Source organism: Thunnus thynnus, chromosome 13, assembly GCF_963924715.1.
Source record: "Thunnus thynnus chromosome 13, fThuThy2.1, whole genome shotgun sequence".
NCBI lineage: Eukaryota > Metazoa > Chordata > Actinopteri > Scombriformes > Scombridae > Thunnus > Thunnus thynnus.
The window spans coordinates 29,201,182-29,220,175 of NC_089529.1; the positions used below are offsets into that span (position 1 = coordinate 29,201,182).

The 18,994-nt window shown below is 37.7% G+C and overlaps 1 protein-coding gene across 2 annotated transcripts in view; it reads right to left on the reverse strand.

The window, feature by feature from the left end:
- Positions 1-18,994, reverse strand: part of dbn1 (drebrin 1) — a 131,681-nt gene that overhangs the window by 22,592 nt on the left and 90,095 nt on the right. For both annotated transcript variants that reach the window (XM_067608902.1, XM_067608901.1), the window contains exons 2-6: positions 11,472-11,527; positions 7,228-7,340; positions 5,651-5,725; positions 2,598-2,741; positions 1,326-1,403 (exon numbers count right to left, since the gene is read on the reverse strand). In XM_067608902.1, the coding sequence (XP_067465003.1) occupies positions 1,326-1,403; positions 2,598-2,741; positions 5,651-5,725; positions 7,228-7,340; positions 11,472-11,527 (466 nt within the window). The remainder of the gene's footprint in view (positions 1-1,325; positions 1,404-2,597; positions 2,742-5,650; positions 5,726-7,227; positions 7,341-11,471; positions 11,528-18,994) is intronic.

An 18,994-nucleotide genomic window follows, 5' to 3' on the forward strand; every position in this document is an offset into this window, starting at 1 on the left:
TTTGTTTGAACTTGCTGAAGGAAACAACAACTTTTGGCTTTGTTCTTCATTTCCACACAACTCCAATCATAACAGACACTCACATCATTTGTATCTATTCAAAATTTTTAACTCGGCTGTTGAGAATAAACTGGTGAATGGAGGTAAACATTGATTATTTCCTGGAAACTGTTGCACTATGATCTACTGATTACATTATGTCTTCAGAAAAACAATTCCTGTGTATCTTACTCACTTCCCACTTCACTTTCTCAATTCCTGCTTCAGTTCTGAACTTCTGTAGTTCACACAGTTTCCCTTTATGATGAGAGATTATCACTAACCACTGACTACTGTAGACAAGACCCCAGTTTTACTAAACCGCAGTTACCCGTTACAGGACCGAACCGGTTGTTTTGCATGTTCAGTGTGGTCATTTCTAAAAACATGCAGCCATGTTTTAGCTTTTGTAATACCTCTAAATGCTTGAATAGCAATGTTCTGAGGTCAGCAAAATAACTTTCAAAATTATTAAAGTTTGCCCTGTTGAGTTTGCAAACATCGCAGCTTTATGAATGCAGAGCTATGAGGCAGCTGAATGGAGAAGCTCTGTTGTCAGATCTTCACTTCAGCACCTGAACGCACCGCCATTTCACTGTCCCCTCTTAAGTATCAAATAACTGAACCAGGAATCTATGTTTCATTCATAAATATTAATAGACAATCATTAATAAACAATCCTTCATCAAGCTTTAAGGGAGCAGAGAGAGGGTATTCTTTATTTGTTTATGGAGAAAAAACAAACAATTAAACTATGTTATGGCTCTATGTTAAACAAACAACACAACAGCTTTCATGGTTTCAAAGAATGTGATTGAATTTTTTTTGGTGATTTTTTTTTTTTTTTAAATAAATATGAGTTAAATTTGAGAAAGAGAACACCATCTATGCACAAAAATGATGTATATCAGCTGCAAAAAACAATTTTAAAAAGTTGAAATATTTCCATTTTTGTATATTCTGGGTCACTTTCAGAAAAGTAATGGCTAAAAGAAAAGTGTGTAGGGTGTTTTTACTGCAAATTGACAAGCAAGTTTCAAGTCTCTGCAAGTTGATTGTTATCTTATCTTATCTTATCTTATATTGTTATTATATTATATTGAAAGTTATAGACACACAGGATTTACTGGACTAACTGCTGGAACTGGTCCTTTAATTTCAGTGATGCAAGATTAAAACCTTTTCTTGTCTCACTTGTGCTTTCTTTCCTTTCTTCCCTCCATCTTTTTTTCTCTCCCTTCATCATCACTCTTTTACATTTTCTTCTTTTTGTATTCAACACCTACCTTGGCTTGCTCCCAAAATTCCTCTCTATTGATCTTCTTCATCTCCACCTCTGCATTGGTCTTCTCGTACACTGTGCCCTGCACCAGGAGAGAGAGAGAGAGAGAGAGAGAGAGAGAGAGGTTAGCTTTGTTTAGTCAGGAGAGCAGAGTGTGTTTTTGTGTTTTAATGATCACGTGTCCATCTTTATCTTTGTGTGTGTGTGTGTATAAATTAACTTTATAAGTTTCTGTGTTAACTTTCATTTAGACAAACGTTTGAAATGATTCATGTAAAATGATGTTTATTCGCTGTAAGAGGCTCAGCAGTCGTGTTTTCCCCCGAATCTCTATAACAAAGTTTACGAGGAGTCACAATGACCGCATTTATGAGAAAAAAAACAAAAAAAACAGCAGGTTGAAATAAACTTGAATTATTGTTTAAGGTGTATAAATGTAAAAAGTGACTTTCACTGACTCAATGTAAACAGTCTGAGGAAGAAGAAGAAAAAGAAACTTTACTGTACTGTGCTGTAGGGACACTTTGGGCTTCATGTGGAACATTTTTTTCTTTTTGCTCATACGAATGTTCCAACAAACTCTCTTGTATTAAATCTCTTTTAACGCCCCCTAAAACGTCCATATAAGGCAGCCTGTTTTGCTCTGTTTCATTCACAAAAATGTTCCCAGAGAGTGAAAAGAAGAACTTGAGGTTGCTGCTGTCAGGAAAACCAGCAGACACAGTGTCAGTAGGCGTATTAGAGGAGCTGAAACAATCACACAAAACGGAGCAGCAGCTGCACTGTGACAGAAATAAAGAAGGAACGATGCTTAAAAAACCTCTTTTTAAAGCAAAATGCTCCGTAACTAATATGAGAGGAGGTCATGTGACCGTCACAGAGATATTAGAGGAGAGAGAGAGGCAGCTGTTTACTGCTGATAAACATCTGCACATCAGGAAACTGGCAGCCATGATGACGATAATATGAATAGTAATTAGTAACAGTATTGATTTTACATTAAACGCACAATATGTAATTTCAGCCGCTATGGGGTCTCAATCAAAACAATAACAAAAGACGGAGTGTGATGACGGTGTGAAGTAGCAAGGGATCATGGGAGTTGTTGCTTCACCGGGATAGGATTACTCCAGTGTTAATCATTCAGGATGTTTTTACCGGGAGCCGAATTAACCGCAGAGGTCTCCTCCTCTCTAGAACAAACGGACCCGGTTTGTGTGTGTGTGTGTGTGTGTGTGTGTGTGTGTGTGTGTGTGTGTGTGTCCTCTGTTCGTACCACATCTTTGTGCTCCTCGTCCCGGGTTTTCAGGCGGCTCAGGACCGGACTCGCCACCACCGCTGTCCCGTTGGTCAGCCGCTGCCCGATAGCCGACGCGTCGATGTCGTCCAGACTGCTGGCGTTGACGGTGACCTCCACACCCTGCAGAGAGAGAGAGAGAAAGAGAGGAAACTGTTGCACAGTGTTGACTAGAAAACAAACAACTGTTGACTGAGTTCATTTTTGTTGATCAGTTTTGATTAATCACAATTTTATTTCATTCAATGCAAAACTCCTCTTAGATTTTATTCGATTTGACTTTTGATAGAGTTTAATATGATTTTATGTCTTTAAAACTTGAGCATATCATGCCAATAAAGATTTATTGGATTGAAAGAATACACTGATGTGTGTGCGTTTGAGTGTGTGTGTGTGTGTGTGTGTGTGTGTGTGTGTGTGTGTGTGTGTGTGTGTGTGTGCTATCCCAAAAAGGGTTATTGAAAGCCTTGTTGGTATGATGATGAAGTCGAGGTTGTGTGGGAGACAGAACTACCACTTTGAAAAATTGCACTTCAACACACACACACACACACACACACACACACACACACACACACATACACTAGGCTGTTATAAAAAAAAACCATATATATATATATATATATATATAAATATATAAATAAAATGTCACTTCTGCTTTAATATACTACTACTACTTTTTATCTACTCTACAAATCCAGGTGTACAGGTGTGAATACACGGCTTTGTACCACACACACACACACACACACACACACACTTATTCCTCCTTTTTGATCCTCCTACGGGTTTAATGTACTTCTTTCACAGACGGTTGGTTGAGAACAGACAAATATCGACACTGTGTACATGACAAAATGTACTAAAACTGGAGCAGATTATAAAATAACAAATTTTAGTAGTTGAGGTGGATGATATAAACTCCATGATGTTCAGTATTTTAAAGAGAAATTTGGCTTGAAATAGTAAAAAATCAAAGTTGAGAGTCTCATTAAGCATCCACAAAAATCTGAGTGAAAATAAACATTTGTAACTATTAATTAACCGAGTATAAAAAACAGGAATGTGCAACGATTGGTTCGCGGGATTAATTTTGTAATTTTCGTAATAAATGTCCGAGCATAAACACACCCAATTCAAACCCAGTATCAGGAAAGTTTACAAAAACTTAAATGACAAGATCTCAAATTTAGATTGAAGCTAATTTCTAATACTTTTTAGATGCCTACTATTATGAACATAAGACCCTAAATTACATAGTTAGAAGACTGTTGTGGATTTGGTTTTCCAGTGGCTTTAAAAAGCCAAAATCAGAGAGGAGATTGGACCTGAACACTTAGCGTCTGACGAGCTTAGATGTGGTTTAAAATGGGTTCAACTAAACTAAAACTTGTTTGGATCTAAAATACAGCGTCATGCTAAGTTGAACATGACTGCTGTGCTAAAACAAGCACACGTTCAGCTGAAACGCAGCTATACTGGATGCATGATGAAGTTAACTCATACGTTCCTCCACATATAGATAATGCACAGAATCAACACATAATAACGCTGCCAGTGTTTCCCACAGCGTTGAGAATTTACTTGTGGTCGCTTGTAACTGATGTGCATGTAGAGACTTGTGCAGTTTACAGGGGGAGGGCGTAACCCAAGTTATTTTCTGTAGCTACAATTTACTGATGTTCCCTAAACACCTCACATGCAGGCTATCGGTAGATGCTAGCTAGGTGGCTGCCAGCGGTGGAAAATTACTAAGTACATTTACTCAAGTACTGAACTTAAGCACAATGTTGAGGTACTTGTACTTTACTTGAGTATTTCATGTGATGCTACTTTATACTTCAACTCCACTACATTTCAGAGGGAAATATTGTACTTTCTACTCCACTACATTTATTTGACAGCTTTAGTTACTTTTTAGATGCAGATTTGACACAATGGATAATATAACAAGCTTTTAAAATACAACACATTGTTAAAGATGAAACCAGAGGTTTCCAACCTTTTTGGCTTTTGACGTCTAACAAAAAGCAGTGTGTAGTCGGGGTCACATTTCACATGTCTATGAGTTGTTAACAGCTCCACCAAATAGTGATTTTTCCCTCTAAACTTCTCCCATTGTTTTCTTTTAAATAAATGTTCAAATGATCCAATATTTCAGCAAAAATCAAAGATTAGAGAAAAAGTCCAAAAACTGAAAACAGATTTGTGTATCAGAACTTTGTTTTTTCTTCTTTCCTCTCCCATTAATCATCTCACCACCCCTCAGATTTATCTGCTGACCCTTTGGAGGGGCCCGACCCCTAGGTTGGGAACCACTGGACTAAACTAGCTAACTGTATATAAAGTAGTGTAAACTAGCTCCACCTCCAGCAGCTACAACAGTAACATGCTGCTCTAACACTGATGCTTCACTATTAATAATCTAATGATGTCATATATAATAATATATCAGTCAGAGGGACCAAAAAAGTGATATGAATTTTGTTTAGCAGTTGCAGATTTTTTTATTTGTTTCAACTTTATTTGTTTGTTTTCGATTTGTATAACAATCATGTTTTGTTGTCAAGTAAACTAAATAAAATTATTTTTTTTAAAAAGCTAAAAGCTAAATTAAAATGAATAAAAAATAAAAGAGAAATAAATGGGTAGTGCTTTATTTAACAGGTTTGTTATTTCCTTATAATTTCCTGGAGTGTGTAAATATGTAATTCGGTAAAACTTACTCACAAAATCGAGTACTGACACATTTATTTGGGCTTAGTTCAGTTGTATTGAGTTTAAAAGCAGTTGTTGTTTTCTTTATGAATTTCTTTGAAACAAATGCTCAATTTAAACCCGTTTAAACATTGATTGATCATTGATTTAATATTGGAAACTTCACCTTCTATATATGTTAAATTGTACACCTAAACATTTCCATGTTCAGCTGACTCTGACTCTTTTTCCAATTAATGAAAGGAGCATTTGTATACTTGTTGTTGTGTTGTTGGTGTTTTTATTTAGAAATGTGCAAAAGTATCATGGCTGACCTGGAAGAAGTCTGCGATGGTGGCAACGTGGCTGGCACAGGCACACTTCCTGGCATCCGGCACGTCTTCCCCGACCTGAGAGAGAGAAGAAAAGTGTAAAAAAAAAAGAGAGAGAGTATACAAGTTCAGGTTTTTTCTGCTTAAGTTTAATCAAAGTTTGATGCTCAATATTCTTCCGAGTGATCAGATTTTCCTGGTTTGGGTCTCATTTAGAGCCTTTGTTGAGCCGCGGTCATGTTCACTTTATGGTTATTGAAACAGTTGTATTATAACAGGCTGGATGTGATTCAGCAATCACTGGTCATTCAAGCCGACACAAAGCAAACGCAGCACACAGCAATTACAGAGAAATAGAAATACAGGAAAACAGCCCTTCAAACTCATGTCAATTTACCTCTCAATACCGACACATTTCATCTGTCAGATGGAGAAAGAGAAAGAGAACTTCATTTGAATGTTTTTGCAGCATATTTAAAGAGGAAGTGGTACATTTTGGAACTGTTGAAATGTATTTCTGGCCAGTTTTTTTGGCACAGTTCGGCCCAGTTTGTCACGGTCTGGTGCTCTTAGTGTTGCTGTGTTACATGATGATGAACTCCTGTGGCTCGGCTCCCAGTCTCACTGAAACACCAAATGTCTCCCTTTCTTTTCTCTCTTTCAGTCTTCATTTGTTGCATTAATTACCGGATCACTTCCTGTTCTCTTTTATCCAACCCTGTCTTGTGGAAATTACGTTTATATACTACTAATTTGTAACAGCAAATAGGCTTTGAGGAAAACGTGTGTTTAGTTTAAGGCAACATAAACGCTTTGGTTAGAGAAAGAGCATGGTGCAACTCTTGAATGAAGTTAATAATCTGCAATCTTTAAATACTTTTAAATACTTTAAGAGGACATATTCTGCACATTTCCAGGTTTACATTTATATTCTGGGGCTCTACTGGGATATATTTGCATGATTTCCAGTTAAAAACTCCTTATTTATCTTCTACTGGCTCTTCATGCAGCCCCTCAGTTCAGCCTCTGTCTGAAACAGGCTGTTTTAGCTCCTGTTTCTTTAAGGCCCGCCTCCCAACGAGCCCGCTCTGTTCTGATTGGTCAGCTTCAGGACGCTTCCTCTGGCTCCGGAGGCTACGTAAACAAACTATAGTAGCAGGATTTTACTTCTTTTTCTACTTTTCTTTTTTCTACTGCAAAAACAAACAAACAAACAAACAAAAAAACCTGCTGTTGTGGCCTTTATTACCTGCAGGTGGCACCAGAGTCAAAACTGCAGCAGTTGTTTCTTTCTATCTACATCTGCAGCTTTAAACTGCCGCAGCTGTCACTTTCCCAGAGCTGCTGAGGCTGCAGCTCTGTGATTGGATGATGAAGACTGAACATGGATTCAGTGACATGATGTGTCCTTGTTAAATAAACTGTTAGATTAAAAATGTGCTATGACCTTAAATGACTCTGATATTCTCTTTTTAATAGCTCTGAGGTCAGTGTGTGTGTGTGTGTGTGTGTGTGTGTGTGTGTGTGTGTGTGTTGTGTGTACTGCCCGGGGTGTGTGGCGTTGCATCCCGGCGACTCACCCAGTTGATGAGGATGTATCGTGGCAGAGCAGCGGTGGGCTCCTTCAGGCTGCAGAAGCCATACATCACCCGGCCGCTGTCAAAGGTCAGTGTGATCTCTGGCAGACCACCTCCTGCACCACAGAAGAAGAGACTTTATTACTCCTGCAGCGCAGTCAAGAGTCATGCCTGGTTTTAAAATGGACTGCATTTATACAGTGCTTTTATCCAAAGTGCTTTATAATTTTCCTCTCATTCACACACACACACACACACTGATAGCAACGAGCCACCATGCAAGATGCTGGTCTTACCATAGGGAGCAATTTGCATCTCAGTGTTTTGCTCAAGGACACTTCGATGTGAGGACACCAAGAGCTGGGAATTTAACCTTGTGATCAATGTTTCAGTTAGATTGTCCTCTAACAGGGACAAGTTGAGCCACTAGATCGCCAAAACTCATTCTCATTGCCTAACAGAGCTCTCCATAACCAGGCCCCTCTCAGGTCGGACCTCGCCATCGCCACCCTCCTTCCTGCAGCCTCCGTTCATCTGACGCCAACCTCTTATCCCCGCCACCCAGGACCAAGCACTGGAAATGTAGTTGCTATCCTGGATTCCTGTTTGTACATCCAGATATCAGCCTTATTTTATTGTTTTCCTTTCAGCCATATCAGGAGCCGTGTTAAGTTTCCTGCTGCTGCAGCTTCATATTAAAAGCTTTCAACTGACAAACTAACATGAGGCTTATAGGAAATTAAATGTATTTATGACCAAATTGTTTTTCTTAGCGGTGCTATTCTTAAAAAAAAACAAAAAAACTAACAGGTCTACACAACAAGATGAGGAGATATTTGGAGCTATTTGGTCAGCTGATCAGTTATAAATACTGCAGCGAGGAAGAGTACAAACAGAAACAGATGTAACATGAAGAGCTGCAGACGACAGACTCTTGATGCGTTTTCTCCTAACCAGCAAACCTCCAACAGATAAACAACTTCTTTTATCTTGATAATGGAAAAACATGCAAAACCCCATTACAGGACCAAAAACATAACCTCACTGGTGCTAGCAAGATGTTTACTCAAGTAAACCTACACACTAAACATCACTGGGTTAAAATTTTACCCAGTTTGGGTCAATATAGCACCAAACACGATACTGGTTCAATGTTACCCAGAAAACCACTCAAGCCGAGATACTGTTTTGACCCAGTTTGAGTGTTATTTTTTATTTTATTGTTGGATTATTTACCCAAACTAAAGCTTGTTATAATCTAATCTACTCTTTTTAAATTAGTTTGTTATTGATTGTTAATAACTTGTGTATCTTTTGTTTGTCATATGCACATCGTTTTGTACAAGAAACTACATTTGTCACAAGTTTTAGCTAAAGCTTGTTGTGATTACCTCTGTTCACCCAGTGGTGTATTGGTGCCATATTGACCCAAACTGGGTACATTTTGAACTCGATGATTTTCAGCTTGTATAATATAATAAAGAAAGTCATTCATGATTACATTTTTATTAAATTTGTGCTTCTTTGCTGTTGTCTTTTGGTAGGATGTCCCAAAAAATGAAACTGAAGCTGAAATTATGATGTTTTTGGAAGGTAAAGTGGAGACTTATAATTAAACAACAGCACTGGATTAGTTGAGGATTCATGGCTGGATGACAGTTGGACGTTTAGACGTTCAGGTGACGTGTTTTTATGCCTCAGATTATGATCCTGTTCTCCATATCTAAGTGTAGTTTCAGATGTCTACAGAGCTACAGATATGTCTCCACACATGTGTACAAACCACACATACAAACAGACAAACATGACTGTGTCCTGCTGGTTCTGATCTGAAGCAGCAGGCAGATTCCTCTGAGATTCGCACTCCGGATGAACAAACTGTGTTTCCTCTCCGTTGCTACTCAAATATTCACGTCTCTCTCAGGAAAAGCTGCCGACATGAAGGAAACTGAGAGCGCTGTGAGCAGAAGTGGCTCTTTATCATGCGTCTCTCCTGCATTAGTGATGCAGACACACTTCACTGTAGTAGCTTCAAATTTATCACACTCATGTGATCGTCATTTGTATATTCAGGATTTCTGCATTGATGATTACATTAGACTCACAGAACAAGCCATGGCTCTCATCAAAAGCAAATCAGAGTAAAACCACGAGGAGACACGTGCAGCTCTTTAATAAAATCAACCACATTTATGAAGATGTGTTTAAGGCTGCATTATTCTACATTTTTCTTATTGTCAACAAATCCCATTAAAAAGACCAAAACCAACAACATGTTAGTGTGTATCTCAATACTTTTTGACTTCTCTACCTTATTTGTGGTACATTGATTCCTACTGACGATGTAAATCTTTAAAAAAACAGCTTACAAATATCTAGTTTCTCTTTTTAAAAGGCACAGTAATTTACTAAAACAGCTAGCCGCTGTCATTTTTAGTGCATGTTAATCAAACAAGAGGAAATTGTGCATTTGTTGGGGCTATTTTCAGTGGCGGAACAATACATATTAATACATATTACATATTTTTTGGACAACAATGGAGCTCTATGGTGCCAGGCAGGCTTCAGATATACACACAATAATTTTTAGTACGATGAAATAATTGTTGGTTTTTGTCTTTTATCGGATTTATTGACTAAGAGAAAAATACAGAAAATTGTCAGACTTGTCCTTTAAAGAATACTGTAAGTCTGGCAATTTTCTATGTTTTTCTTATTGTCAACAAATCTCATATTTGGAGCCAAACCAACAATGATTGATCAGCTAACAAGTATTGTGTGTGTATCCAAAGGCTGATATATCTTATTCCTCTGTGCCGTAGACCTCTGTTGTTGTCCAAAAACTATTAAAAACACGTCAGTGAATCACATTGCTGATGAAGAGTTTCATCATGGGGAGTTTGGTCACATTAGTTTGTTCAGAAACGGCTCCAAAGACTAATAACAGCGATTTACAAGGATATCCAAAAGCGATGAGTCAAGATCAACTGGACTTGTAGATTCTTGAAGATCGAAAAAGCTTCTTCAGTTCTGACCAAAGAGCAACTACCACGACTTGAGGCTGAAGCACCTTAAAGTATGACCAACGGCCGCTAGATGCTCCAACTGACTCCCATTAAAAAAGCCTCAACTTCTCTCCAGAAATACTAATTCCTTTCAACGAGTCATTATGGTCTCAATCTCTAGATTCCGTTCACCAGTTCACTAGTCACACTGAGTCGGACTACTGTCACAATATTTCACTAAATTTAATCTTACTTGATTATGATACCTGCCCAGTTAGCACAATTTAGCTAAAGTAGCTAACGTTAGCCCAAGTGTGCAGCGCTTCGTGTTCCCAGTAAGCTAGCGTTAGCTTGGGTCCATGGTCCTGGCTCCAAAGCTGCAATTCTGGACTTCAAACAGGCTCCAGTAAAACCAAAACAGTGACATTACACCTCGCTACGACCATCTTTGTACTGTTTACAGTGCTTTGCTAGCTTGTTGTCCTACATATCAACCCATACAAAGTCAAGAGGTTGTGATATGTAGCACAACAAGCTAAGCTAAGCTCTGATAGTGTTGTTTTGCTGAAACCTAGTGGCCAAAACATAGGTTATATTTCTGTCTATTATCTTAGAAATACATTACTTACATTTCTACACTCTTAACTGCTCCGATAAATCTCTCAAATTCATTTCCTTCCACTATGTCTGCTCTTAGAGAGAATAGTAGAGTAATAGTTGAGAAAAGATCAAAACCCATATTTGCCAGTTATCACATTATGTAGACAAATTATGTGTTACATACATGATAAATGGGAGCAAAATTGTGCTTTTATGTTCTTTCCACTGTATAGGGATTATGTCCATAAGTATAATTGTTCGCATAATTGTTCATTTTTGTATATCCACGCATTCACACACAGAAAACATGATGATGTTATTATATTGTGTGTGTGTGTGTGTGTGTGTGTGTATGTGTGTATCTTATACAGAAGAGTCTCATTAAACTGTAATGATCATGCAGCGCTTCATTAACTATAATAATAATGAGTCCAGATTTCTGTAGGCTCAGGAGCAATCAGGAGACAAAGAACATGATAATTTTTCCCCCCCAAGGCAGCAGCAGAAACCTGCAGAGCTCGTCAGCCGCAGGACCGCAAATTACAACCAGCTCCACACACAATGACGATAAGCAGCCATGTTCATTAAAAACATAAAACATAAAAGAAGGATGCCATGTTTGACAGAAAAGCATGAACTTACCTCCTGATGCTGCCAGTGTCAAATCATTGCTGTCGTCCTCATATGTGTACAAGGCCCTGTTAGAGAGACACAAAGAAGAGAAAGTGTTTGTCATTTCACATTCATCTCTGTTACAGTAACATGTGCAATGTGCCTATAAAGGCAGAATCAGCAGATATACTGATGTCTGGAAGCAGAGGTCTAGACTAGAATGAAATTCCAGTCAAAAATCTGATGACTTTAGACTCAGTATATTGTCAATTAGCATTTTACTGTACCAGCTTTCAAAACTGCTGAAACAATTAGTCGAATAATTGAGTAATTGAGCTGCAACTCCAAAAAATGTGATGATGCTCTGGTCTTCTGTGTCTAATATTGCTGTACATTAAATATCTTTGTTGGTCGGGAAAACAACATATATTGTATATGTATATGTTTTCTTGGATTTTTCATAATTTTCCGACAAAATTACATTACATTAATCATGGAAATAATTGGTACATTTATAAAACACTAAAATAAGCACTGGTTGCAGCCCAAACGTTCAGCAAAATGTGCAACATACAGTCATTTCTCATGTCTTCTTTTCCCCATTTTTTCACACCAACTCCACCTTTGGCTGCCAGATATGAGCAAAATCTTTAAATGTCATATACTGTATATGATGTAAATTATGATATAGTTATCTTTCTGGATCGGTTAATCAATTAAGAACCTGTACAAACCAAGGACCTTCATCATTCGACAGCAAAAATCACATAAAAATACAATATTATTCAGTATTTCCATCAAACTGTCCACAATCAGTCTGATAAAACCAACAAACACCTCAAAGTGTGTTCAGTGCTGCAGTACATGAGCTCTGAAAGCTTTCCTAAAGAGAAAAAATGAAGCTGAAGCTGTTGTCTCCAATAGAGCTGCAATCATTGATCAATTAGCTGATTGTTAAGGTCATTTAAGCAAAAACAGCAAATATTTGCTTGTTGCAGCTTCTGAAATGTGACAGTATGATGCTTTTCTTCCTCATACGTGATACTAAACGGAGTATCTTCAAGTTTTGGACTGTTAGTCGGACAAAAAAGTAAATGTTAATGTATATATTGCCCAAAATTTGGTATTTTCATATGAATTTAACTTTTAAGACACACTTAGAAACAATTTAAATGAATTTGATGTATTTGTATTTGTATTTTTATATGTATCTTGTTAGTTTTAGTTTACGTGTTATATTTGTCAGATTCTGTACGTTGGAGTCCATGTTACGTGTTTTTTTGTTCTGGAAGGTTAAATGTGGATGTAATTTCTTAATAAACACAATTTTTTAAAAAAAGGTACTGAGGGTGAGAGAAAATGTCTTCGCTTTCAGGTCTAAATGCTGTAACAACACAGTAACAGCAGTTTTTCTTCAGTTTGAACTCGCCTTCTCTACCATTAACATCTTTATGCAGCACAGCAGACGAAATTACACTCACACCCATGGTATATGAAAGCACACACAGTACATACTCATTACATTATATAAAATCAATTATACTGTATGCCCACCCACGCACCTCTCTGACCTCTTTAGCTCAGGTTAAATGACGGTGACAGAGATTAGAGTTTAGCCGACATCTCCGGATTAAAACTGTTTGACCTCCCTGCAGTTATAATAAACCTGCAGGTCGGAGTGAAATTATTAAACAAAGAGATAGTTGCGTGAACATCCCATATTATATTTAGAGAAGACGGGAGAAAGAAAAAGAGTGTGACTGGATTATAGCTCCCAAAAATAGGTTTCAAAATCAATATTTTCTTTATCGAATTTTAATTAAAGTCTATCTAGTCCATTAAATCTTGTATAATCTTGCCATGTTATGCTTGGATCTTTCTCATGACAATTATGAAGATATTTTTTGGACATACAGTATTTTTATGGGACTGTTGGTTTGATTCTTTCACGCACTGATAATGATTCGATCTTGATTAACAACGTCAGCATGATGAAACTAATTTGTTCTTTGTTGTGTTTGCCTGATTAAGACCCTTTTCAGTCCAGTACATTTTTGGGAGCTACTATCTAGTGTGCCGACTTTTTCCTACTTATCAAAGATTTGTTCATATATAGGAAAAAATATCATAACTTTATACTGAAGGTTTACTGAAAACCAAGAGGTTGTGAAATATAGAACAACAAGCTAGTGAAGCTGTAAACATAACTAAGTTCCTGCACATGCTCAGTGGCGTCTGCCTTACACAGAACTACTCTCCAGAGACTGAAAATCACTGTTATTAGTCTTTGGAGCCGTTTCTAAACAAACTAACGTGACCAAACTCTTCATGATGAAGGAATATGTCACCCACTGTAGCAATGTAGCTCACTGACATGTTTTTAATAGTTTTTGGATGACAACGGAGGTCTACGGCACAGAGGAATAAGATATATCAGGCTTTAGATACACACACAATACTTGTTAGTAGATCAATTCATTGTTGGTTTGGATCCAAACATGAAATTTGTTGACAATAAGACAAATACAGGGATATTCTTCAAGTAAAAATAGCAATACCTTGTATTTTATAAACTGATCATATGATTTGCATGTATAACAGTAATCTGTAAAAAGTACATTTCCCTCTAAAATGTAGTTCAGTAGAAGTATAAAGTAGCGTAAAGTGGAAATACTCAAGTAAATTACATGAGAGGACTTGTCTGATGGGACCCTGGATGAATAAAAAGGTATTCGTGGTGTCTGACTCTCCGTCCAATCAGGAGAAGCTGTAAGAACTGATAACCAACAGGACCGAGGCGGCGATCAAAATGGATTTTTCTACATATTAAATGCACGCTGGGATTGAGCTTAGAGAAATTACCCTTTAATCTATCAAGGGTTTAAACTGGAGATTATAAACTGGAGAGCAGCACATTGTAGATTATTGAAGATTATTGTTATTATTATTATTGAAAAAACTGCCACGTAAAACTCTTCACCAAACTCTTAATCAGCACTAAAGCTCCAGTGATGACACGCACATGTATGAATGTAACGTCTCTGTCTTACCAGACGGTTCAGCAGATCGACTCAAGCTTTGGGTTTTTGTTTAAACGGCTCGAATCGACGTCTCCTGAGAACGTCTCGGAGAGGAAGTTGGTATCCGTACATTGTGTCTGACTTCAACGCTATTTTTAACCACTATATTTCTTAACCTCTTAACGTCCACCAGGTCGCCGGCAACCCGCTTAAGCAAGTTGTAAGTGGCTTAGCATAAGGCAGTAATGAATAAAAGCAACTGACACAATATGGCTACTTGGAGACATTTTGGAGAGGTTCAGGGACACCAGTGAAACCACAAACTACAAACTCCCTAGATCCAATAAGGTCAGGTCTACAGGTCTGGAATTTTGTACAGATGTGATTGACAAGATGTAGAAGATATGTGGTGATTTGCACAGTTCTAGCATAAAGTATGTCGTAGTTATTGTAATTCAAACATGACTCATTATAGACGAGGATCAAAAAAACACTTTTTTGAGCCATATTTGAACTGATGTAGTTTCAGTTGTGTTTTAGCCACATGCTAAACAAGCACATCTCCAGAAACTAGAAGATGTTACCTTTCAAATGAAGCCTAATACATAACCTCACGGTTCTTCTGTTACAAGCTTTTGCATTTGGTTATGCCAAATAGGCGAAAATTCCAAAAAAAAGGTGGATGTTAAGAGGCTACAGCAGCTATAATCCACAGTCTGAGCTGTCATGTGTTGGTTGTGGCTCGTAGTGATGAACCTACAGAGAATTATCAGACACTCTGCAGCTCCCCTCAACTTTATGGACCTTTATAGTGAGTTTCAGCTCATTGTTTATCTGTTCAGCTGCAACTTCACTGTTTCGGTTCACTCTCAGCGCTCTCATAGAGTCGTTTTGGGCCGCTCTACATGCTCAGCACCAAACAGCAAACAGACACAGTTAGCTGTAGACTAGCTGGTGAACATAGTGGAGCATTTAGCAGCTCAAGAGCCAGATACTTCCGTCAGGAGTTGGTAGAGAGAAAAAACAGAGCTAAAAGAGAGTGAATACTGGACTTACATTCACCAAATGAATGATAATGTTGCTCCGTAACTGCTGGATGTGGAATACAGCAACTGTTTGCTAACAAGATCAACATATCAACCTAAAAGCTGATGATATGTCAGTGTTTTGATCATAACTTAAACAAAAACTTCATTTGTTTTGGTCTGAATCATTGAATGAGTTGGTTTCTTTTAACACAGAAAAAAACAAACCAAACAAAGCAGATGTGTCTGGGACGAGAGCGAGAATGGAAACACAGGAAGAAGGACCTGAATAAGCTCCTATCTGCCCAAATATCAAGAGGACAATGTAGTTGGTTGTTCAGGTCACTGTGTTCAGATCTGCCCAAACAGATCGTACCAAGGAGGAAAACCAGCCGGAGTCACATTTAACCGCCAAATTGACTCAAATTATACAGATTTGAAAACACCTTTAGAGCCTACCTCCCTACTGCAGAGAAGAAATCGTCAGTCATAACTTCAGTGAGAGCACTTATAAAAGTTACATAAACCCATAATCTGCACAGTTACTTGACTCAAAGAAATGTTTGGGATAAAAGCAGCAATCAGTTGCCCAACTACATGTTCTACCAAACAATGTGGAATAAAAAGCTTTCAAAACGACTGCAGGCAGCAACATCTGAAAAAAATAAAAAATACAACCGGTGTATCTTTGTGTTACTTTTAAAAGATAATGAAAACATATAACAATTGTTGCATTGAGTGCATTGAAAGGAGGCACATTTATCAGTTAGATATGAGGACTTGACATTTCTGTGCTATATTCAACCCACATTCACAGAGAAATAATCACTGAAACAACTTCTCCATGGCATCATAAATACCGAACCTTGAAATACTGTTACTACAGTAAATAAATGTCTAAACCTTCCTGCAGCTGTTGCATTTCACGCTAAAACAGCGTCTCACAGTTCACATGTAGCAAAGAATAAACAACAATAATGTGGAGTGCAACATCTGTAAGCTAAAGTCATGGTGCAGTTGTTTTTCTTGGGAGGAAAGTCTCTTTTTTAGACATTTTTGGGCTCTGGATGCTGGTTGGACAGTGTCTTGAACTCATAAGACACCTCCAGATCTGCACTTGTTCAACTATTTCATTAAAGGAAACATTACTATATTAGCTAACATTTATTAAATATGTATAATTTGTTTCCTGGGTAATCAAATGAACCTCTGTCGACGTCTGTGTGTGTGTGTGTGTGTGTGTGTGTGTGTGTGTGTGTGTGTGTGTGTGTGTGTGTGTGTGGCGGGGATTACCAGTCAGACTCGGTCCAGATGACCTCATGCTATTTCAGCCTGAAGCTTTAGTCTGGCCTCCGTCTGACTTTCTGCTGACCTCACCACCCCTCCCTCCCTCCCTCCCTCCCTCCCTCCCTCCCTCCATCCTGTCGGTTTCTGCAGAGTCACTCTCCGCTTCCAAAACCTTTTTTTTTTTCTCTCTTTCTCTCTCTCTTCATACCAGACTGTTTTTATCTGCTCTTAACGTCACCAAAATCCCCCCTTCTCCAGTCAGTGCCATTCATTCAACTCTTCTTCTTCTTTCTCTTTGGCTTCCAGACAGAAGAGATTTTGACTAACAGGAGCAGCAAGAAAAAACAACCCAGAATACATTGCAGCTATAACACAGGTTGTCAGTCGCTATCATTAGGCTTTCCTCAGTATGCCAACTTTGAACTCGTGCTCTTGGGAATTTGAACTTGATGCCAAAAGTTCAAACTAACAAGAACAGGATGAAACATTACGCTCATCTGGGCTCCGGTGAAAACACTCCAACATAACTGTAGGCTTGTATACTTAAATAAATCTAATATCATACTTTAAATGTAGATTAAAATATTAGAAACACCTCACAATATAACCCCACACAGTGAAAAAGCCCCTAATAACTCTCTAAAACTGATTAAATTAAAATATTATAACCTTCATTTATTGCAGGGCTGCTGTATTATACTGCATTAGTTTGATCTATATGTGCCTAATAAACTGGCAACTGACTATTCATTTTTATTGTAGTGTAAAACTATGACATATAATCAATATAAATGGTTGTACTTTAGTTATTATTTTAGAAATAATCTAATACATGTTTACATATGGAAGCAAATCATTAAATAATAATAATCTGAATTATATAAGCAACTGAAATTTGATACCTAATGTTGAAATTTAATTAACGCTGGATTTATTGCTTTCACTGTCAGGTTGTGAAAAGTTGCTCCATTTCAATAATCTCAGATTAAAGATTAAAGGGATTAAAGGCAAGTCAAAAACTCTGGTTGCTCAAATACAGATGCTAAGAGTCAAGATATAAAATTGGAAACCAAGGAAAAGCGATCGAGCCTGAACGGAATCGATCCGACCTTTGACCTACTGAGTCACCAAATGTCAATATCAGGCTTTTCTCAGTCTGGATTCTTGTCTCTACTTGTAATCTTGTGAAACCCGACGACTGCTTCTAATTCAAAGTCTGCATCTGGCCAAGTTCAGTCCAAAATAACCGGACTCATCCCTGAGCTGACTCATGTGGACATTGGATAGCCAAATATCCCAGAATGCAAAAAGAGCAAAAGGATTATGACCAAAAAAATGGCATAAAAAAAATCCAGGTCCAGGCACTCAAGGTAGGTTTGAAAAATAAAAGGCTTTTATTTCAATTTTCTTTTTTTTCTTCTGCTCTTTTTAAATATCATTCCTTTCCATGAGCACCATTGGTTTGATGGACATCAGCAGTGCTCCTGTTACTTCTCTCTTTTATCCCAGAATGCATTTCAGCAATGGCTATTATTATTATAGGGGTTTTTTTTTGTTGTTTGTTTGTTTTTTGGGGGTTTTTTGGGCATTTTTTGGTATTTTTTTGGTATTTTTTTGGTATTTTTTTTTTTTTCTGGTATTTTTTTGGTATTGTTTTAGACTTACTAAATAATTGTTCACAAAAAAAAAAATTCAATTTGGAGGACTTCCACAAAAACTTTAAGAGGTGTGGTCTGTCACCACTGGTTGATGCGAAATGCATGCTGGGATATCTGTCTACTCCCAATAGTCCACACATACAAGTCAGCTACCAAAGTGTCCTCGATAAAAGAAGCAGAGCAAGAATCGTTTCAGACATTTTGACTTAAGTCCACAAGAAAACAAGCAAAACAGAAGATTGAGAAAGACGTCACGTTACTAGATCGCCCAGTCTGAGGAGAACATCACACACTGATAAATATGTAGGTCCATGTTGACAACAGTGACTGCTAATAGTACTACCGCTACTACTATTGTAGTGACAGTAATGATAGCAGCATCAGCATTACTACAAACAAATGCAAAAGCGAATTCCTGGAGGCAGAAAGAGACTCGGTGATGCAGGGATTACACACGAGAAGACAAAGAGAGCAAAGGACAAGAAATAAAAAAAGATGAGAGATTAAGAAAAACGACAACAGGATATAAAATTGATGGGAGAAAGAAAAAGAGGAAGCATTTA